This window comes from Acomys minous (assembly GCF_964271855.1).
Source record: "Acomys minous genome assembly, chromosome: 13".
NCBI lineage: Eukaryota > Metazoa > Chordata > Mammalia > Rodentia > Muridae > Acomys > Acomys minous.
In genome coordinates this window covers 103,439,994-103,459,090 of record NC_140495.1, presented here as the reverse complement: position 1 = coordinate 103,459,090, position 19,097 = coordinate 103,439,994, and the positions used below count along the sequence as shown (strand labels likewise).

General features: G+C 40.2%; 2 protein-coding genes across 15 annotated transcripts in view; one reads left to right on the top strand and one right to left on the bottom strand.

The window, feature by feature from the left end:
* PCBP3 (poly(rC) binding protein 3) overlaps window positions 1-19,097 on the top strand; it is a 256,103-nt gene that overhangs the window by 92,640 nt on the left and 144,366 nt on the right. The window contains exon 2 of one of the 14 annotated variants that reach the window (XM_084752132.1): window positions 4,053-4,109. The exons of the other annotated variants lie outside the window; for them this stretch is intronic. The gene's annotated coding sequence lies outside the window, so the exon portion shown is untranslated. The remainder of the gene's footprint in view (window positions 1-4,052; window positions 4,110-19,097) is intronic. 14 annotated transcript variants of the gene reach the window in all.
* LOC311581828 (ATP synthase subunit f, mitochondrial-like) lies at window positions 11,467-13,958 on the bottom strand (the record flags this gene model as incomplete). Its single annotated transcript, XM_084754348.1, has 2 exons — window positions 11,467-11,695; window positions 13,882-13,958. 2 exons carry the CDS (start codon window positions 13,956-13,958, stop codon window positions 11,467-11,469), a joined length of 306 nt encoding a protein of 101 aa, XP_084610474.1.

The following is a 19,097-nucleotide window of genomic DNA, read 5'->3' as shown; positions in this document are numbered from 1 at the left end:
TCCAGTGCACCCATATTTCTTATTTATTTCTTTCATAATCTCTTGATTAAATGATTGCTAAATTGTCTGCTTAACAACAACAACAACAACAACAACAACAACAACAAAGAAACAATGTCTCTCTTTATAGACTGGGTTGGCCTTGAATTCATGAGCCTCCTGCCTCAGTCTCCAGAGTGCTGGAGCATACCAGCAAGCCCAGTTTCACTGAACTATATGTTATGAAATATCTCATTGGTCAAACAGATAATACTTTGCCTCCTGAGAAACTGTTCATCTTAACGTTCATATTTCTGTAAGTCTCTTTAGGAAGCTTAAAGTTTTGAGTTAATGGGGTTTTCAAAAATAGACCACGCAGCTCTCTTGCCACTAGTGTGGAGGCTTACACCGAGGAAGATGGAATGGGTTCCCTGATATATGAGTGCTCAAATGGGATCGTCCCTTGATTCTCCCAGTAGCCTGTAGCCCAAATTGTACTGACTCTTTTCCCTATATCCTAGCAAAGGTACGCATGCCCCTGTAAACAGTTGGGGCTCATCAAGGTTAACTCATAGAACATTTTGGAACTGCAGTGCCCATTCTACAAGCTCCAGACTAGAATAATGAGTTGGAAGGGAGCTTACTAGTTACTACTGAACAGAGAACTAAATGCAACTCAAAGGACAATAATTTCAGATGCATCGATAGGATGGCTCTGGTTTATGATGTGGAGGGAGCCTGTAAGATGAGAGCTAGGACTTACCTTTTCTTATTGCCTATTAAATCTACAGCCACCTGCTAAAACCTCTTGTGATCTGTTGCCCTCAGGATACTTGGAAACTTTTCAGGGGACTTGTAGGGTTAAAACTTTATTCAGTGGGACCTTTTCTTTGTTGGTATTTGTGTTGATGATGTAAAAGTGGTGGCAGGGCCTCCAGCACAGACCGAGACCATAGGCCCAGTCTCTCCTGGCAGGCAAGGTATTCTTTACCAGTGCACATCCCAAAAGATTGTACTATTTAAGAATGTCTTTGATGAAAATAAATTTTTTCTGAGACAGGGTTTCTCTGTGTAGCCTTGGCTGTGCTGGACTTGCTTTGTAGACCAGGCTGGCCTTGAACTTACAGAGATCTGCCTACCTTTGCATCCCTGAGTGCTAGGATTATAGGAGTGCACCACCACACCTGCTGTCCTTGATAAATTTAAAATTAAGAATTTAAAAAGTTTAACACAAGGACACTCCTTTGGTTTGAATGGGTTTTTTTTTTTTTCTTGCTAGAGACTTGGCCCTCAGTTTGGCAGTGTAGAAGGGACTTAAGAGTGGAGCTTAGTGACAGGTCCTTAGGTCTTTGAGTAAATGCCCTTGGAAGGGAGTCACAAGATAATGCCTGTGGACTCTGAGTCCATTCTTAGGAGAGTGAGTCGTTATGAAAACCCAAGGCTGGCCCATGAGCTGCCCTCTGGCTCTCCATCTGTTCCTGTGATCTCTCCCCCATGTCTTCTTGCTGATGTGGTACATGCTGTTACGCTGTCGCCATGTCCAAATTGGTCCACCTTATTTTAAACTTCCAGTTTCCAAAACTGGGAACTAAGCAAACCTCTTTCATTATGAGGCTCTCCAACTTTGGGTGTTTTATTGTAATAATGAAAATAGAGGAATAAGAGTATAAACTTAAATTATTATTAGTTCTTTGAGAATCTCATGCAATGTGTTTTTGGTCACATTTACCCTTTGGTTTTCCCCAGATCTACACCTTCCATCTCCTCCAACTTCATGTTTTTAAAAAAATTTTAAATAGTATGTTGAATTCAGTTTGTGTTGTCTATATGCTCCTGGTCATGGGCCATCCACTGTAGTATGGTCAACCCACCAGGGGCCATATGCTTAAAAACACAGACTCTCCGTCTCCCAGAAGTCATCAGATGTCAGTAGGTCCTTAGGGGATGGGAGCTTGTGAAGCACTTCCCTTTCCATACTACAGAATTTACTGGATTGTTCTTGTGCAGGTGACCACAGCTGAATCATAAATCTAAGACATTATCACCAAAGGCAACCTGTACTACTAAATCAGAACAGTCACCTAACAACTGACCCCTGACAATATCAACGCCCCTAGTCCTATTGCGCTGTTCCATAAGTGCAGCCTCATCTTTCCACCATGCCAGCCATTGTAATTGGGGATCTGGCTCTGAGATGGCAGTCATTAAATCTCTCCAATCTTGTGGAATTATGCGATTCCATGTGGACCAATTATTAAGTGTCTGTCTAACATACGGTGAGTGTAAACCATAACTGCTCAGTGCCTCCTTAAACCGTTTTGATTCTCGTGCCTCTATAGGTTGCCAATCAAAACCCTGATAACTTTGTGGATTTTCCACATCTCCTGGGAGTTCTCTTATGAGGCTGGGAAATTCATTTTTGGTTTTTAAACAAATAATGAATGCCTTATAGTCTTGTTACAATTTTGTGTTGTATGGGCTGACTTTTTTTCTTCAGTTTCTATCTCTGTATTATTCTTAGTTAGAAGCCTTTCTAACTTCTCTTCTAAAGTTTGTTTCCAAATTTCATATTTTCCATTTTGCTTTGTCTCCCATAGTTAGTATTTTCTTCAGTCCAATCCAGAAATTTTTTCTGTAATGCCTTTTCCTTTGACGAATTATAGAAAGCTAGGATGAGTAAACTAAAAATAGTACTCATAATCAGTAGCACAATTTCTTTCTCTCTTATTTGTATCACAGCATTATTTAAAAAAGCATTTAACAAGTCCCAAATATTTTGTGTTAGTGTGTCTTGTGTCTTTAAACTACCAAATTATAACAAAATATAACTTCTCTTTTTGAGCTATTTTCCCCATCAAACTATAATAAGGTATCCTTTTTCAAGGGTATGAATACACTGAATGTGCCGGGAGCCTATTTGTTACAATAATTTTGTACTGGTTCGGCCTAAGAAGGCTAAATAACAACTGGAAGTCTGAAGAGTACTTTTAAACTGTCCGCACTATGAGCTGGGCAGAATCTAACTAAAACAAATCTACCCATAAAATAAACAAAGTACTCAAAACCTCTTAACGTACATATACCCCAAGCACTTGCCACTATGATGGTGTTAGGCAATTTCTCTCCTCATCCTTGTCCACTTCCCTCTCTTCCCGTAACTGGCACATTTTTCTCCCCTCCCCCCAGAAGTCCTGCCTTCCACTTCCTGTCCTTATGCCCAGTTGACTGGCTAAACAGTGCTTTATTGACAGTTGTTACATCCATCAGCATTCCTCCACAGTCCTTGCACTGGAACTTCTAGACCCCTGGCTTTAATAATCCTTCTGCCCTCTTTTCCACTATGGTCCCTGATGATGGTGATGATGATGATGATGATGATGATGATGATGATGATGATGATTTGTGTGATATGGATGCTCCATTTGTGGTTGAGCACACCACAAATATTTCTTTGTACTTAGGCCAGTTGTGAGACTTTCATTAACCATCATCTACTGCATAAGGAAATTTCTTTGGTAAGATCTGAAAGCTTATAGCCAGGTGTGATGGCACATGCCTTTAATCCCAGCACTCGGGAGGCCGAGGCAGGTAAGTTTAAGGCCAGCCTGGTCTACAAAGCGAGTCCAGGACAGCCAAGATAACATAGAGAAAACCTGTCTTGAAAACCAAAACAAAAAACAAAAAACAAACAAACAACCACTCCAAAACAACAACAAAACAAACAAAACCAAAACAACCAAACAACAACAACAACAAAAAATCTGAAAGCTTAACTGATCTTAGAGTAGAGAGATACCAATCTAGAGAGGAGACTGATAATGTGTCCATTTAGCAGAATTATGGCAGGTTCAAACTCCCCAGCGATGGGTTCTTTGGCCAGTTTTACAGCACCAAGAATGTGTTTTCTTCTGTGGAGTAGGCCTTAAATCCAACCTGGAAGTTGTTGGCTACACCCATAACGTTTGCGCCACTATTGCGCTCATGGCAATAATATCATGCCTTCTGCCGTTATTGTACCTCACACGATTCACAAATGTAAGCATGTGTGACTGTTGGTAACTTTTTCTTCCTAGAAACCTACATAGCACCTTCCAGTACTGTGAAAGCTAGCCAGCAGGGAGGAAGTTCTGGTTAGTACCAACTTGATTTCTATATCATGTGACCAATCTGTGTGGTGTCTTCAGAAATAAGGTCTTAACCATCAAGTGTTGGTGAGTGGAGCAATGGCATAGCTTGCGTTGTTTCTTTGGGGGGGTTGCAGTGGTCTCCAGGACACTTCTGACTAACAACTTGAGGGGAAGTATCTAATACTTATCTGATACTGGGGTTTTTATTTGTCCATGTATGGCTTCTGTGTAGGGTAACTCCAATTAGACTCCTTTATAATATGTGTGTGTGTGTGTGTGTATGTGTGTATATGTTCATGCATGCATGTACACATACATATTTAGTATATGCATACATACATATGTATATATACACTATATATTCCACATATATTTCTATATATTTAAAAATAGTATGCTGTGTGCTTGATTAGTTTTATGTCACCTTAATCCAAGCTAGAGTCATTTGGGAAGTGGGACTCTAAAACTGAGAAATGCCTCCAGAAGCTTGGCTTGTAAGGAAGCTTGGGGGCCATTTTCTTAATTCATGATTGATGTGGAAGGGCTCCACCCATTGTGGATGTGTCTGCCTAGGCAGGTGGTCCTGAGCTGTATAGTAAACCAGGCTGAGCAAGCCAGTAAGCAGTGTTCCTCCATGGCCTCTGCTCATCAGCTCCTGGCTCCAGATTTCTGCCTTGACTTCCTTTGATGATGGATTGTGATGTGGAACTGCAAGGTGAAACAGACCCTTTCTTCCCTGAGTTGCTTTTGTTCCTGGTGTTTTATCACAGCAATAGAAACACTAACTGAGACAGCTTCCATATGGCTCTTTCGAGCATCCTTAGTGTTATATATATTTTTAATATTGGTGGCATATTATGGAACTGGAATTTGCATAATGCCCTTCTGTAGGTGGCATTTTGAGGAACGCTCTTTTGAGGAAAATGTTTATGCCTTTGTTGGGTTGGAAATTAAACTATCTTCTCTGTCCATGCAGAGCTATTTTTCTTTGAAAAAAAAAAAGTAAACCAACTAGCAAACTGTGGTTACTCCAACTTGTGATTTTGGCAGACAGTTTGGAAATCAAATAAATGAACCTGTTATTTCAAAGGAAAAACTGCCTGCTGTTTGTTGCAAATCATAAACTTTGTGGCTCCAGCAAAAGTTAGAATTTTGGGAAACTTATATCTCTCATAGTTGGTTTGAAGTCAGGTGTGACTTTAACAGATGTGAATTTGGGATGTTGTTTGGTGAAATGTGTTGTTAACTTAGGAGATATTTTCATTCAGTGAAATCATTTGCCATTAAAAGACTCTCCAGAGGAAAATGGACAGAGCAAGGTTAGTAGATATGTCGTGGTCTTCAGAGGTGACTGTTACAAAGCTGCAGAGCCCACTGTGCAGCTCACCTGGAAAAAGACTTGTTTAGTCTTAATGTTTTGTCAAACAAGCATGGTTAGTTCTGCTGATTGAACTCTCAGAGTGTATCCCACCACAAGTCTGGGTGAGGCTGGATTTTCCTCATATACTGTAACCCAAGCAATACAGCAAATCAGACCGAATGTAGAAACAGCTGTGCTACGGTCTTCTGTTACTCTTGGCTTTACAATCTCTTCTTAAACATTTTATTTTTGCTGTTAATTTTATTATTACATAGTGAGTTTACTGTTGATTATAAATGAATTACTGAATAAATAACTCAAAAATCTCTGTTAGTTTTTAGTAGTGTAAGTACATACATCCGTGGTAGGAAGCGAGAACTGAGTCCCACAAAGCATCCTCACCCCTCACTGAGCTGGCTAGTTTGTTTGTTCTTTCAACTTGGCACAGGCTAGAGTCATTTGAAAGGAGGGAGCCTCAGCTGAGAAAATGCTTCCCTAAGATCAGGCTGTAGGCAAGCCTGTAGGGCATGTTCTTAATTAGTTAGTGATTGGGGAGGGACCAGCCCATTGTGGGTGGGGCCATCCCTGGGCTGGTGGTCCTGGATTCTATAAGAAAGCAGGCTGAGCAAGCCATGAGGAGCAAGCCAGTAAGCAGTCAGAAAAAAACCCACTACTAGTCTAGGGTCTAGGATGTTACCAAGCTACCGACCAGACCTGATTCTGGGTGCAAGCAAAGACTGAGTTGTATGTTTGTGTTTTTAGGTGTGTGACTTTATTGAGTGGCAATCGTCTGAGACAAATGTCTGCATTTTAACTGTAACATAGTAAATAATTTTAGAAACTGATGTTAGGATTTATTTTTTGAGACAGAGTTTCTACAATGATTACACTCTGTAACAGAGGTTCAACTCAACGATTCTGATATCAATATTTATTAGTGTGTGGGCTATAGGTGTTTCTGCCAGGTGTGGAGGAGAGGGTCATAGATTCTGTGGCTGGTCTTTCTACTCCTAAGAGATTGTTTTTGCTGGGTTCTTTCAGAGGGAAAGAAAGTTGCAAGGACAAGCTTCATTAAACTGAAAAGCTGCCTAAGAAGAAGAGGAAGGGACAGGAGTGTTGGTGCTGGCCTCGGCAGCTGTTCTATACAAGGGCTCCGAGTAGGAAGGGAGGGAATGGCCAGCTGTCCTCAGTGACTGGAGCAATCTGGCAGGCTAGACCCCCTGGACAGGCGTCACCTTTCACAGCCTGTTGTTAGGAAGCAGTGCCAAATACCTCATATTTACTGGTGCCTGTAGGCATGTGCCGTGGAGAAACAAAGGGGAAGAGACCATGTCTTGGTACCAAGGAGCTTGCCACTGGGTGTGGTGGTTAATATCAATTGTCAACTTGATCTAGAAGCTTTTGAAAGATGGGCCCAGAGGTATGTCTGCTGGGGATTATCTTGGTTAGGTTGATGGTGGTAGCAAGACCTGTCCACTATAGGTGGCGCCATTCCCCTGGCAAGAATCCTAGACAGAATAAAATGCGGGAAGGGGACTGAGCCCAAACATTTAGCACTTGTTTCTTGATTATGGATGCTATATGACTAGCTGCCATACGTGTTTGTGCTGTGACTTCCCTGTAGTGCTTGACTATAACCTTGACTGTGACTTTATCCAGTATTTTATCTCAGTAGGAAAAATAATGAAGATACTCTTACTGCTTGTAAGAGGACTTGTCCCATGAGGAATGTTGGGAAATGGGACAAAGTTGGGTGCTGGTCCCCTGCATGTTTATCCTTTTCCAGAAAGGCAGCCCCGGTGTTTCTTATGGAACTACAGTGAGTCTCTTCTTATGGGGATCTGGGAGGAAGGGATTCTGACTAATTGCATTTCCCTTTTGGCTTTCAGACCACCATTAAGATAGTCCTTAATATGTAAGGTCACGTTTCTGACTTATTTCTCACAACACATTCAAACTCGAATGGCTCTTTCTAAAAGAGAGGTTGTTGGAGAGCAACATACCTAGCTGCTATGGCTATATTGCCTGCCAGACGGTAGTGAACTGTTGCTGGTGTTGAGTGAGTCCTGTCTCTGAGCATCCTGAAGGTAAAAATGAAGTCAGAAGGCCTGAGTAAGGACAAGAGCCCCATGACAAGCTGTGCATGGCGTTGGATTCTCCTGCCTACCAGCAGGGTTGTTTTTCTCACCAGGAGGAGTGTGTGGCTGAGTATTGTGGAAGGAGGGGGCCAAGTTAAACTTCAGATACTTCCCACATTCCATCAGCTCTTGTTTAAGAGGAGTCTGAGGAGCTGAAGGCTTCCATACAGGATCCTCAGCATGGAAGAGTGACAGAAATGCCAACAGTGGTGTGGAACCGTGAGTCTGTTTCTTCCACTCTTGGTAAGGGACTTATGTTCTGATCCCTTCAGTGGTATAGATTAAGTGGTTTGTCACTGTGTGGTTTCTTTATTTCCTCCTTTATTAGGGAGTGAAGCTTTTTCTCTGTGGCCCACGTCTGCGTTCCTACTTGAGAGCTAGGACTATGGCAGGTGATGTTAATGAACTGGCTGGTCTTTAAGGAGCATAGCTCCCATGGACAGAGCCACGGCTTTAGAGCCTGCTTGTGAGGAGGAGAAGTGTTCACAGATGATCCCAAACAGCTGACCTAACACTTGAATGGTGCTGAGACGCTCCTGCGCCTGCCATGAGAAGGATGCTTGGGCATGACGCCCCACACAGAGACGCTTCTTTTAGTGCGGACCGGAATCATTACTCATGATGCATTAAACTTCGGTTGAATCAAAATGAAGAATGGCCATGGCAAAATCTTGATTATCGGAAAGTTAGTCATTTGTTCTCTGAGTCAGCTTAATGGTGTATAATGTTCACATTGCTTTCTCTTGGGGCCGGGCCAAGAAGCCAGCATGATTGCCAGGGTTTTAGCAATGAGCTAATCGACCCTTGGCTTCCGCAGTCCTGGCCAAGAGTTTCTTTGGAAGTAGTGATGTCACTGCATTAGACCCAAGCACTCATGGAGATTTTCTTTTTTCTTTTATTTCTTTTGAAAAGTTTTTAATTTTAAAAATATTTATTTTGTGTGTGTGTGTGATGTTTTGCCACCATGTATCTATGTGCACCACATGCATGCCTAGTGCCTGCAGAGACCAGAAGACATTATTAGATCCCCTGGGACTGGAGTTAGATGGTTGTGAGCTAGCATGTGGGTGCTGGGAACCCAACCCAGGTCTTCTGCAAGAGCAGCAAGTGCTCTTAACTGCTGAGCCATCTTTCCAGCCCGCCTTTCCTTCCTTCCTTCCTTCTTAAAATAGTATTTTGTTATTTGGCATTTTCATTATTAGTATATGTTTTATTCATATATATGAATTTATTATATATACAAATAAATCATATATGAATAAATTAATATATAATATATGTATACTATTATTATTTGGTTCTTTCATAAATATGTTTATATGCACATATATATGTTTTAATCACATTCATTCCCATTTTATTCTCTTATCCCATCCACTGCTTCTGGAATAATTCTTTTTTTTTTAAATGTGTGTTTTTTTCTTTCTTTCTTTTTGTTTATTGAAAAATAAAACCATTCATATTACATCTCAATTGCTATCCCATCCCGTGCATCCTCCCATTCCTCTCTCCCTCCCGTTTTCACCCCATTCCCCTTCCCTATGACTGTAACTGATGGGGACCTCCTCCCTTTGAATATGATGCTAGGGTATCAAGTCTCTTCTTGGTAATCTGCTATCCTTCCTCTGAGTGCCATCAGGCCTCCCCATCAAGGGGACATGGCCAAATATGGGGCACCAGAGTTCGTGTGAAAGTCAGATCTGGAATAATTCTTATTTCCCTTCTTTTCCTCAAATGTCCTTCCCCTATTTTGATAATTTAAAACAACAACAAAATCCCACTGGTTACATGTGCATGTGTGTGGGGCTATGTGTGTATTACGGGGAGCTTACAAGCGGCTACACCCCTCCCCCAGCAGCTACCTCTTTCTTTTCCCATCTCCTTATCATTTCTTAAAGCTTTCTATCCTCAGTACCAGCCCCCCTCACCCTGCTTCCTATTACATGTGTTCTGCTATACCCTTCCCGCCTTAAGCCTCTTCCACTCCCTGCTCTCATGAACTCTTTCTAACTTCCTGGTCTCTATAGATACTCCAAATTAAACACACAAAGGCAGGATCCTAGTATCAGAACAGTACAATTCCACTATGATTGAAATCAGGTATAGTGGTATCTCTAACTGTCTTTCCCTCCCCATTTAGCATTGTTTTGTTTATCCTGGGTCTCCTGTGTTTCCATATGAATTTTTATGATTGTTTTCTACATTTTCTGTGAAGAATGGTACTGGGATTTTGATTGAGATTGCGTTGAAGCTGCACATTACTTTCAGTAGGATGGCCGTTTTGACAGTGTTAGTTTTTCTGATCCGTGTGAATGGGAAGTCTTTCTATCTAGTGTTTTCCTCAATTTCTTTCTTCCTTGTTTTAAAAGTGTGCAGTATAGAGGTTTTTTCCATTTCCCTGGTCAGGTTTATCCAAAAGCTCTTAGTTTTTGAGGCTGCTGTGAATGACGTTCCCCCTTGATGTCTTCTCAATAGTTTTATTCTTGGCATGGAGGAAGGCAACTGATTTTATCCTGACACTTTGATGAAGTTGTTTATCAATTGTAAGAGCCTTTTCTGTGTCTATTGAGATGGCCGTGATTTTTGTTATTGAGTCCATTTACGTAGCTTATTACATTTATTGATTTACATATGTTAAATGGTCCTTGCATCTCTGGAATAAACTCAACTTAATCATGGTGAATTATCTTTTGGATGTTATTGAATTTGGCTTGTAAATATCTTGTTGAGAAATTTTTCATTTATGTTTTTCAGGGAAATTGGTCTTTAATTTTCTCTCTTTCTCTCTGTGTGTTTATCAGTTTTAGGTACTAGTATAATATTAACTTCATAAAAAGACTAACTTTCTTACTTGGAGATTTTAAATCACTGCTTCAGAACCAGTGTTTGTTATCCATCTATTTACCCCAGCTTGGCTTGATTTTGGTAGGTCATGTGCATCTCATAGGTTTTATTTTTTATTTTATTTTTATTTTTTATTTCTGGAGATACATCTTCTTTTTGAAATTACGAATATTCATATTATTGATATAAAGCCATAAACAGCCCCAAGTCTGCTCAAAATTTAGTAGAAGTAAAACCTAGTTATTTTCTAAATTTTCTTGGTCTTCTGTTGTAATGGCTCCCTTTCATCTCTAATATTATTAAATTGGGTATTTACTCTTTTTTAGTTGGTTTGGCTAGAATTTTGTCAGTTTTGTTTATCTTCAAACAGCCAACTTTTTGTTTCATTTCCCCCCCTTCTATTTCATTAATTTCTGGTGTGATTTTACTGATTTATTTCTGTTTACTGATTTGAGATTTGGCTTGTTCTTTTCCCAGGTTCCTAAGGTACATCAGCAGGTCATTTATTTGGGATCTCTCTGATTTCCTAGTGTAGTCAAGCAATCATAAAAAACTCTCTCATAGGTTTTGTTTTTTATTTTATTTTTATTTTTTATTTCTGGAGATACATCTTCTTTTTGAAATTACAAATATTCATATTATTAATATAAAGCCATAAACAGCCCCAAGTCTGCTCAAAAATTTGTTCTCATAGGTTTTAGTACGTTGTGTTTCCGTCTTTGATTCTCTTCGTTCAGTAGTGTGTTTGGCCTCTGAGCTGACGTTGTAAGGGTTCTCTTGTTCTGATTTGTAGATTTATTCCATTGTAATCAGAAAGAATGGAAGACATTATTTTTGTATTTGTTGAGACTTGTTGAATTTGTATCCTAGATATCTATTTTAGAGAAAATTCCATAGACTGCTCAGACGAACATGCATTCTGTGGTGTCTGGATGGAATGTTCTGTAGATGTCTATTAAGTTCATTTGCTCTATGGTATCATTTTTTTTTAAACCAGTCAGTCACCTTTTATTGGACACTAGTTCTCAGGATATGAAAATTCAGCCACAGTTGAACTCTTCATGGATGGGACTGGGGCCGGCAGTTGGGACCCCTCTTCTGTGGTTCTTCCATCACCACTTATGTTTGAGCTGGAAACCATATAGGCTGCCAGCACCACGTTAATCCCCGAGACACTGCCTTTCCGACTGTTGATGTCCTTGTTGTAATACCAATCATAACCTCTCTGAAAGGCTCCTGCAATCCCACTGGGGGTGAAATTCTGTCATGGACCATCTCCATCGGGTATAAGTCCTTGGGGTTGGGAGTTCTCGAAGTGTCGGTGGGCAGAAGATAGGTGAGTGACAAACAGACCAATTCGGGAAACTTTAAGTCTGAGTGTATTTTGTAGGCAAATGAGCCAGGTTCTTATACATTTTGAAATGGGGATTTTTTTTGTATGTGGTTAAACATTTTTATACAATTCAAAATACAGGATGCAGGGTAATAATGTTGTCATCAATCTTGAACAATCATTCATAAGTCATTAGATTGGCATCAGTGTATATGTGATCTTTATCAAAAGTCAGTGTTCTCTCATTATGTCAAACATTTGTGAGTCAGGACAGTTTTTTTCTTCCTTAGCTCTTTTGTCACTATCTGGAGTTTGCTTGAACTTTCTATTTGCAAGTCATAATATGAACTATTCACTGGTGACTAATTTTCAGCCATGTTTTTTATTAACAAGTGGAACGGAACTTAGTGGTAAACTTGTATGAATGACCCTTGGATGTAGTTTCAAGTTAAGGGTCTCCTAGCAACACAGTTATGTCTGAAAAGTCCTTGATAAGAGAGTAAAAACAGAGGCTGAAACAGCCAGAATATTCCAAAAACAATGAGTGATAGAGAAAAGGAGGGGGCTGCAATTAGCTACTCCTGGCAGGAACATCAGACCTGTTACCAGGAGGCGCTCTCTTGGGGAGGGGTCGTCACCTGGGGTTCTGTGGTAACGCTTGTTACACATACTCCACTGGAGGGGTTGTGTCAGTTTTTCTTTTTTAATTGTAGTTTGTATATTTTTTGTTTCGACCATGGACTTAAAGATTAGTATAAGGACATAGGGAAGACAGAGCAATAAAAGAAACACCACACTAGTTAGGACCCCAATAGAAATTAACCAATGTAGCCAATTGTCAGGATTTAAGTTGGCAAGTCCCCCTCGTAATGGTTTAGTTAGGTCTTTTATTTGTGTTCAAAGAGTTTGTATATCTTGAGAAAGATTATTAATTTTTAAAATTTTTAATAAATGGATTCTAGTAAGATTTTAATTTATAGTTTTATTATAAGGAAGAGGTGTAACACACACATATTTAAGACTTGTATGGCATCAAGTAGATAACCAAACCTTGATATTTTTTACTTTCTCTCCGAATGTCAAAACCACATTTTTCAGAGCATTAATCTTTGTTTTTAACTTTTTATCTATAATTTTTTGTTTAGTGAGGGCCTGGGAAACATTTTTGTTTAAGTTACTGACAAAAGGAGCAGTTTGTACTTTTGAAGCTAATGTAACAGTTGACACTGTAAAAGTTGTAAGAATAGCTATCAAGGCATTAAATTTTAAGATAAGAACTGTAACAAATCTCGTAGGCCTGATGAATGTATTGACCTTTTTTAAAGTTTGTAGAGCTGCATCATCAAACCGTGGATCTTTTTAAAGATTGCCTGGCAGTATAACATATTTTGCTCTTTTAAAAAGTGTCATGACAGAATAAGATATGTCTGAAGAAGGATCTGCACGATTAGCGAGAATACACTTAGACAACGTGCATGGAAGGATTTTATTTTATCTGTAATATTGTTGTCTGAAGTTTTTTTTGGACAAAGACCTTTTGATTGAAAGGCTGGACAAGCTGGTCTGGGATCTAGATGGCTGATTTTGTTTTTTGTGGAAACACACAAGCATAGCTTCTTTTTGAGGTGATTAAGGAACTTGGCCCTTTTTAGGTGTCGGTTAATAGATAGATCTTTTTTGATCATTTTTGTAACAACTTTTTTTAACATCCTCTAACCTTTATCATTTGTTCTTACCACTCAAACACTTTTTTAGCCCCTCAAATACTATTTTTTGTTACCGACTTTTAAATACTTCTTAAAAGACCTTTTAGTATTTATAAAGCACTTTTTTAGTCTTTTTAATAATTTAGATCCTCTTAACTTAAACTTTTATATCTTTAGACCTTATATAAACTTTATATTATTTTTTCTAGTTATTTATTAAGAGACATGTAGTTGATTACTGGGAACAGTCATCTAAAGGATTAGTAAAAAGTTACACTAGAATCTGTTTACCTTTAACATATATTGTTGAAGTTTTATTTGAGGATCCATCAGTAAAAACCAAAAGGGCTTTTGTTACAGGATCTTTTGTTATTTTTGAAGGACAAAATTCCACATCATTATCCAGCTTGGCAGCTCTCCAAGTTTAATCTCCATGAGCTTCTTCTCCTTCATTGGCATGAGCGACGCCATCTTGCAGTCATGGTGTCTGCAAAACCCTCTATGGTATGATTTAATTCAAATATTTTTATTCTATGTCAGAACGACCTGCCCGTTGGTGAGAACGGAGTATTCAAGTCACCCACCACTGTGCAGAGGTTGATCAGCTGCTTTCCATTTAGTAGAATTTGTTTTTATGACTTTGGGTGGACCTGTGTTTGGGATGTGTGTGTTCAGAATTATCCTCTTGATAGATCGTTTCCTTAATCAGTATGGAGTGACCCTCTCAGTAAGTTTGGCTTGATGTCTGTTTTGTCAGATAATTGAACAGAGACACTTGCTTGATTCCCAGGTTCATTAGCTTGGAACACCTCTTTCAGTCCTTTTACCCTAAGATAGAGTGCTGTTTACATGGTTCTCTCTCTCTCTCTCTCTCTCTCTCCTCCCCTTCCTTCTTCCTTTCTTCCTTTCTTTCCACCTTGACAGAAGCTAGCATTATCTGGGAAGAGGAATCTTAGTTGAGAAAATGGCTTCATAAGATTAGCCTGTAAGGGGGTGGTGGTGGCATTTTTCTTTCTTTTTAAAAATTCATCTATTTATTCACTTTACATCCTGAATGAACCCCTCCCTCCTCTCCTCTCATTCCCATTCTTCACCCTCTTTCCCCTTTCCCCCATTTCCTTCTCCTCAGAAAAGGGGAGCCCTGCCCCTTACCACCCCACCCTGGCACATCCAGTCTCATCAGGACTAAGTGCATCCTCCTCCACTGAGGCGAGACAAGGCAGCCCAGCTAGGAGCACGTGATCTAAAAGCTGGCAACAGAGTCCATGGCAGAGGCAGCTTCTGCTCCACTTGTTAGGGGACCCACATGAAGGACAAGCATTTTCTTAACTGATGTGGGAGCGGCCAGCACATTGTGAGTGGTGCCACCGCTGGGCAGGCTAAGCAAGCCATGGGGAGCAAGCCAGTGAGCAGCACTCCTCCGTGGTCTCTGCTTCCGTTCTTGTCTTGAGTTTCTGAGCTGATCTCCCATCATGATGGACTTAAATCTCTTTCCTCTCAAATTGGCTTTGGTCAGTGTTTTCACGACAGTATTGGAAACCAAACTAAAGCAGTATCTGTCTTTTGTAGTATGTTTTTTTGGTGTCAGCAAATAGATGGTTTCTGCTTTTTTTTTTTCTCTCCCAAAATTCTACTTTAATTCACTAAATGGTTAACATCAGATTGGCCAAGTACATCACAAATATTTAGGATACAAATAAATTCTGTAACTCAGTCTGGTCTTGAATCTATGGTGTGATCTTACAGGGAATTTGGGCATGAACAAGTGCCCCATGTTGTTTACATGGTTTTGGGGAGACCAAACATGGTCTTACACATCCCAGGCAGAAACTGCTATACATATCACATAGACATAGAGGCACAACTACGGCTTCAGAGTCCTTCAAACTTAGATTTTTAAAAAAAAGCACTCAGAAGGTTCTGGTTAAACCCCTAATACAGACAAAGCTTTACCAAATTGTATGTAGCTAAAAGGTCTCCAAGTCACTCATCAAGTTAACTTTCATCAGGTGGCTGTGGCAAAGCCTCATCTTTTCTCAATCAACGGGTTGCCTGTGCCCACTGATGAGTTCAAGGCAAAACCACAGCGCTGATGCAGCGTCTTAAAAAACAGACTCTGCTTTATGATCCAGCCTACTAGTCTGTGTCTTTTGATTAGGGATCTAGCACCTTCTGGCATTAGACACACAAGTACTGCACAGATGTAGATGCAGAAACCCCTACATATATATTATGGTTGCTCCTGTGGACTCTTGCACTCCATTGTGGCCTCTCCTGGTCCTGCAGGTTAGGCTGTTGTCTTCTGAGTAGCTGGCAGGCTGTGTTTTGTTGTTATTGTTGTTTTGTTTTGCTTGCTTGTTTTTCTTTTTTTTTGTGGAGGGCTAGGATTCTCAGCCTTCTTGTCTGCTTTGCTGCTGAGATCAGTAGGTTTGTTTACAGACTTCCTGGATCAGAACTTTCATCTTGGCTGTTTTCTCTCACTGAGTTTCAGTGGTGAGGGTTGTAATTTGACCATTTTACCCAGAAGCCTTAGAACTTTATTTTTGAAACAGTTATATACAAAGAGCTTCATTGAATTTTAGGTTATGCCTTTTCAGGGCATAGAGTGACATCGCTGTAGGATTTTGTCCTCACTTCCCATCCATATTGTAATTCAAATGTACTTGTTTATATTCCCCTTAGTTCTGTAAGCAGTTTTACTGCATCTGTATCTAACTTTAGGTTTTCAGTGAAGGGATGAAACTCATCAGGAGAGTCCATTAAAGCTGAGGTTAAAGACCAAGCTTCTTATCTGGAGTTACTGTTCCCAGTCACTTTCTGTTCACTGTTGAACCCACTGCTAATGCACTTTGCTGTTTGATCCCACTGTATAACTACCAGGATTGCCAAACACATGCTTGACTTGTTAATCCATTTGCCTCTTCAGAGCATCTGGTTCCAGCCATAGCTCCTCCTCTTCCTCCTCTTCCTCCTCCTCCTTTTTTGTGGGTGCAATGAACATTATTGATGCAGGACTCCCTGGGCTCCTCCTGTTATTCTGGGGTTCTGAGATGGAAACTGTGAGGGAGATGCTTATTGTCAGGGGCTAAGTTGTGACAGGGACTCCTCAGCAGCCAAGGGCCTCTCCCTTGCTCTTGTGATCTTGCTGGGGTGGGTGGTCCAGGGCTTCTTACTCTTTGGAGGCCATAGAGGCCCTGAGGTCCACCACTCTGTTGCTGTAGCCTTTGGAAATGAACTTTACAAACATGTCACTGAGAGCAGTGCCAGCCTCATCATCAAAGGCAGAAGGGTGAGTATCACTATTAAAATCACAGGAGACAACCTGGTCTCAGTGTGCCCTTTAGTGGGCCCTTGGATGCCTGCTTCACTGCCTTCTTGATGTCATCATACTTGGCAGCTTTCTGTAGTTGGCATGTCAGATACATGACAGACTCATTGGGGGTAGGAGCACAGAAGGCCATGCCAGTGATCTTCCCATTCAGCTCTGGGATGACCTTGCCCACAGCCTTGGCAGCACCAGTGGATGCAGGGATGATGTTGTGGGTGGCAGTGATGGTATGGACCATGGTCATGAGTCCTTCCACAATGCCAAAGTTGTCATGGCTGACCTTGGCCAGGGGGGCTAAGCAGTTGGTGGTGCAGGAAGCATTGCTGACCATTTTGAGTGAGTTGTCATAATTCTCGTGGTTCACACCCATGGGGGCATCAGCAGATTGGGTGGAGATGATAATCCTTTTGGTCCCAGCCTTCTCCATGGTGGTGAAGACACCAGTAGACGCCACAACATCTTTGGCACCAGCATCAGCCCATTTGATGTTAGCAGGAAGATGGTGATGGGCTTCCCGTTGATGACAAGCTTTCTGTTCTCAGCCTTGACAGAACTTGCCATGGGTAGAGTCATACTGGAACATGTAGACCATGTAGTTAAAGTCAATGAAGGGTCATTGATGGCAACAACTTCCACTCTGTAAGATGACCAGGCAGCCCTGGTAACTAGGCGTCCAGTACACCCCATCTGTTCACTCTGACCTTCACCATCATGTCTAAGGGATGAGGCTGTCTCTGGAACAGGGAAGAACAGAGAGCCCAGCCTTAGCTTTTTAACTGAAAAAACAAAAACAAAAATTTAAAAAGATTTACTGACTTATGTGTCATGAGTGTTTTGCCTCCATGCATATATGTGCACCATATGCGTGCAGAGGGCAGAGAGGCCATCCTGTCCTGGGTGGTTGTGGGTGAAGTGTCTGTGTGAAGGCTTGCGTTTAGACCCCAGAACCCACATACAGCGAGACAACGTAGCACATAACTTTTTAAAAAAAGTTATATATATATATATATATATATTTTTTTTTTTTTAAAGGTTTTTTGAGACTGGGTTTCTCTGTGTAACATTCTCGGTTATCCTGGACTCGGTTTTGTAGACTAGGCTGGCCTCGAACTCACAGCGATCTGCCTGCCTCTGCCTCCCGAGTGCTGGGATTAAAGGTGTGCCCCACCCACGCCCGTTTTTTTTTCTTTCTTTCTTTTTTCTTTAGCACATGCCTTTTATCTGTCATAAGAGCCAATGTTTCTTGATTATTTAAGGTGTCCTGTGGAACATTCAGCCAAGATGAAAGTGATTAAACAATATCCATATTTTACTATTAGAAAAGGAAATGGACAGTGTCATAGTGAGTCCTACTAGAGTCCCATCTTCCTTCCTGTTAAGATTAAAGAATAATAGTATTTGGTTATGCCTACCAGGCCTCTACGATTATAATTTCTAACAGGGCTGACCTTTTATTTCTATCACTATTATTAACAATATTTGGTACATGGAAAAAAGAAAATTCTGTTTAAAAGTTAAAATGTTATATTGACATCTGATTCCACCTATAATATAAATATAATTTACTTTCTTAAATTGAAATCTAGTATAATATTAAGACAAGAGAGGATATCTAGTTATCATCTACAAGTAAGAGTTATAATAGCTTAGATATTAATCTTCTCTCAAAATTACAGCTAACCACATCATATAAACTGATAGCTATAAAATCAAACTGGCCAAAGTACCAAAGTGCTAAAGTGAAAAGATAATAATTTTTTTTTGTTGTTTTTTTGGTTTTTCAAGACAGGGCTTCTCTGTGTAGCCGTGGCTGTTCTGGAACCCTTGTTGTAGACCAGGCTGGCCTCAAACTCACAGAGCTCCACCTGGCTCTGCCTCCCAAGTGCTGGGATTACTGGTGTGTGCCACCATGCCTGGCTGATAATAAATCATTTTAAGCACCACAAATACAAAGTATTTCATCAAGTACAAATAAATGCAGGGGAAAACATAGTTAATTTAATTTTAAAATTATATATAATTTTATTTGGTTAAATTACCTGTCTCTCTCATCTTCTACTTTGACTTCATTAAGGTGGACAATATTTTTTTTTAATTTTAATTTTCCACATAATATTTCTATTATGTTACATATAAATGTCTTATGTCTCATACAGGTGTTAATAATTTTTATATCATATACAATTTTATACCAAGCCCAGAAAAAAAAATAAGACTCAGATTACAATAGCTATTAATAGTTGGCCCCTGAATGCATAAAATCTGATGTCTGGCAAATGGGG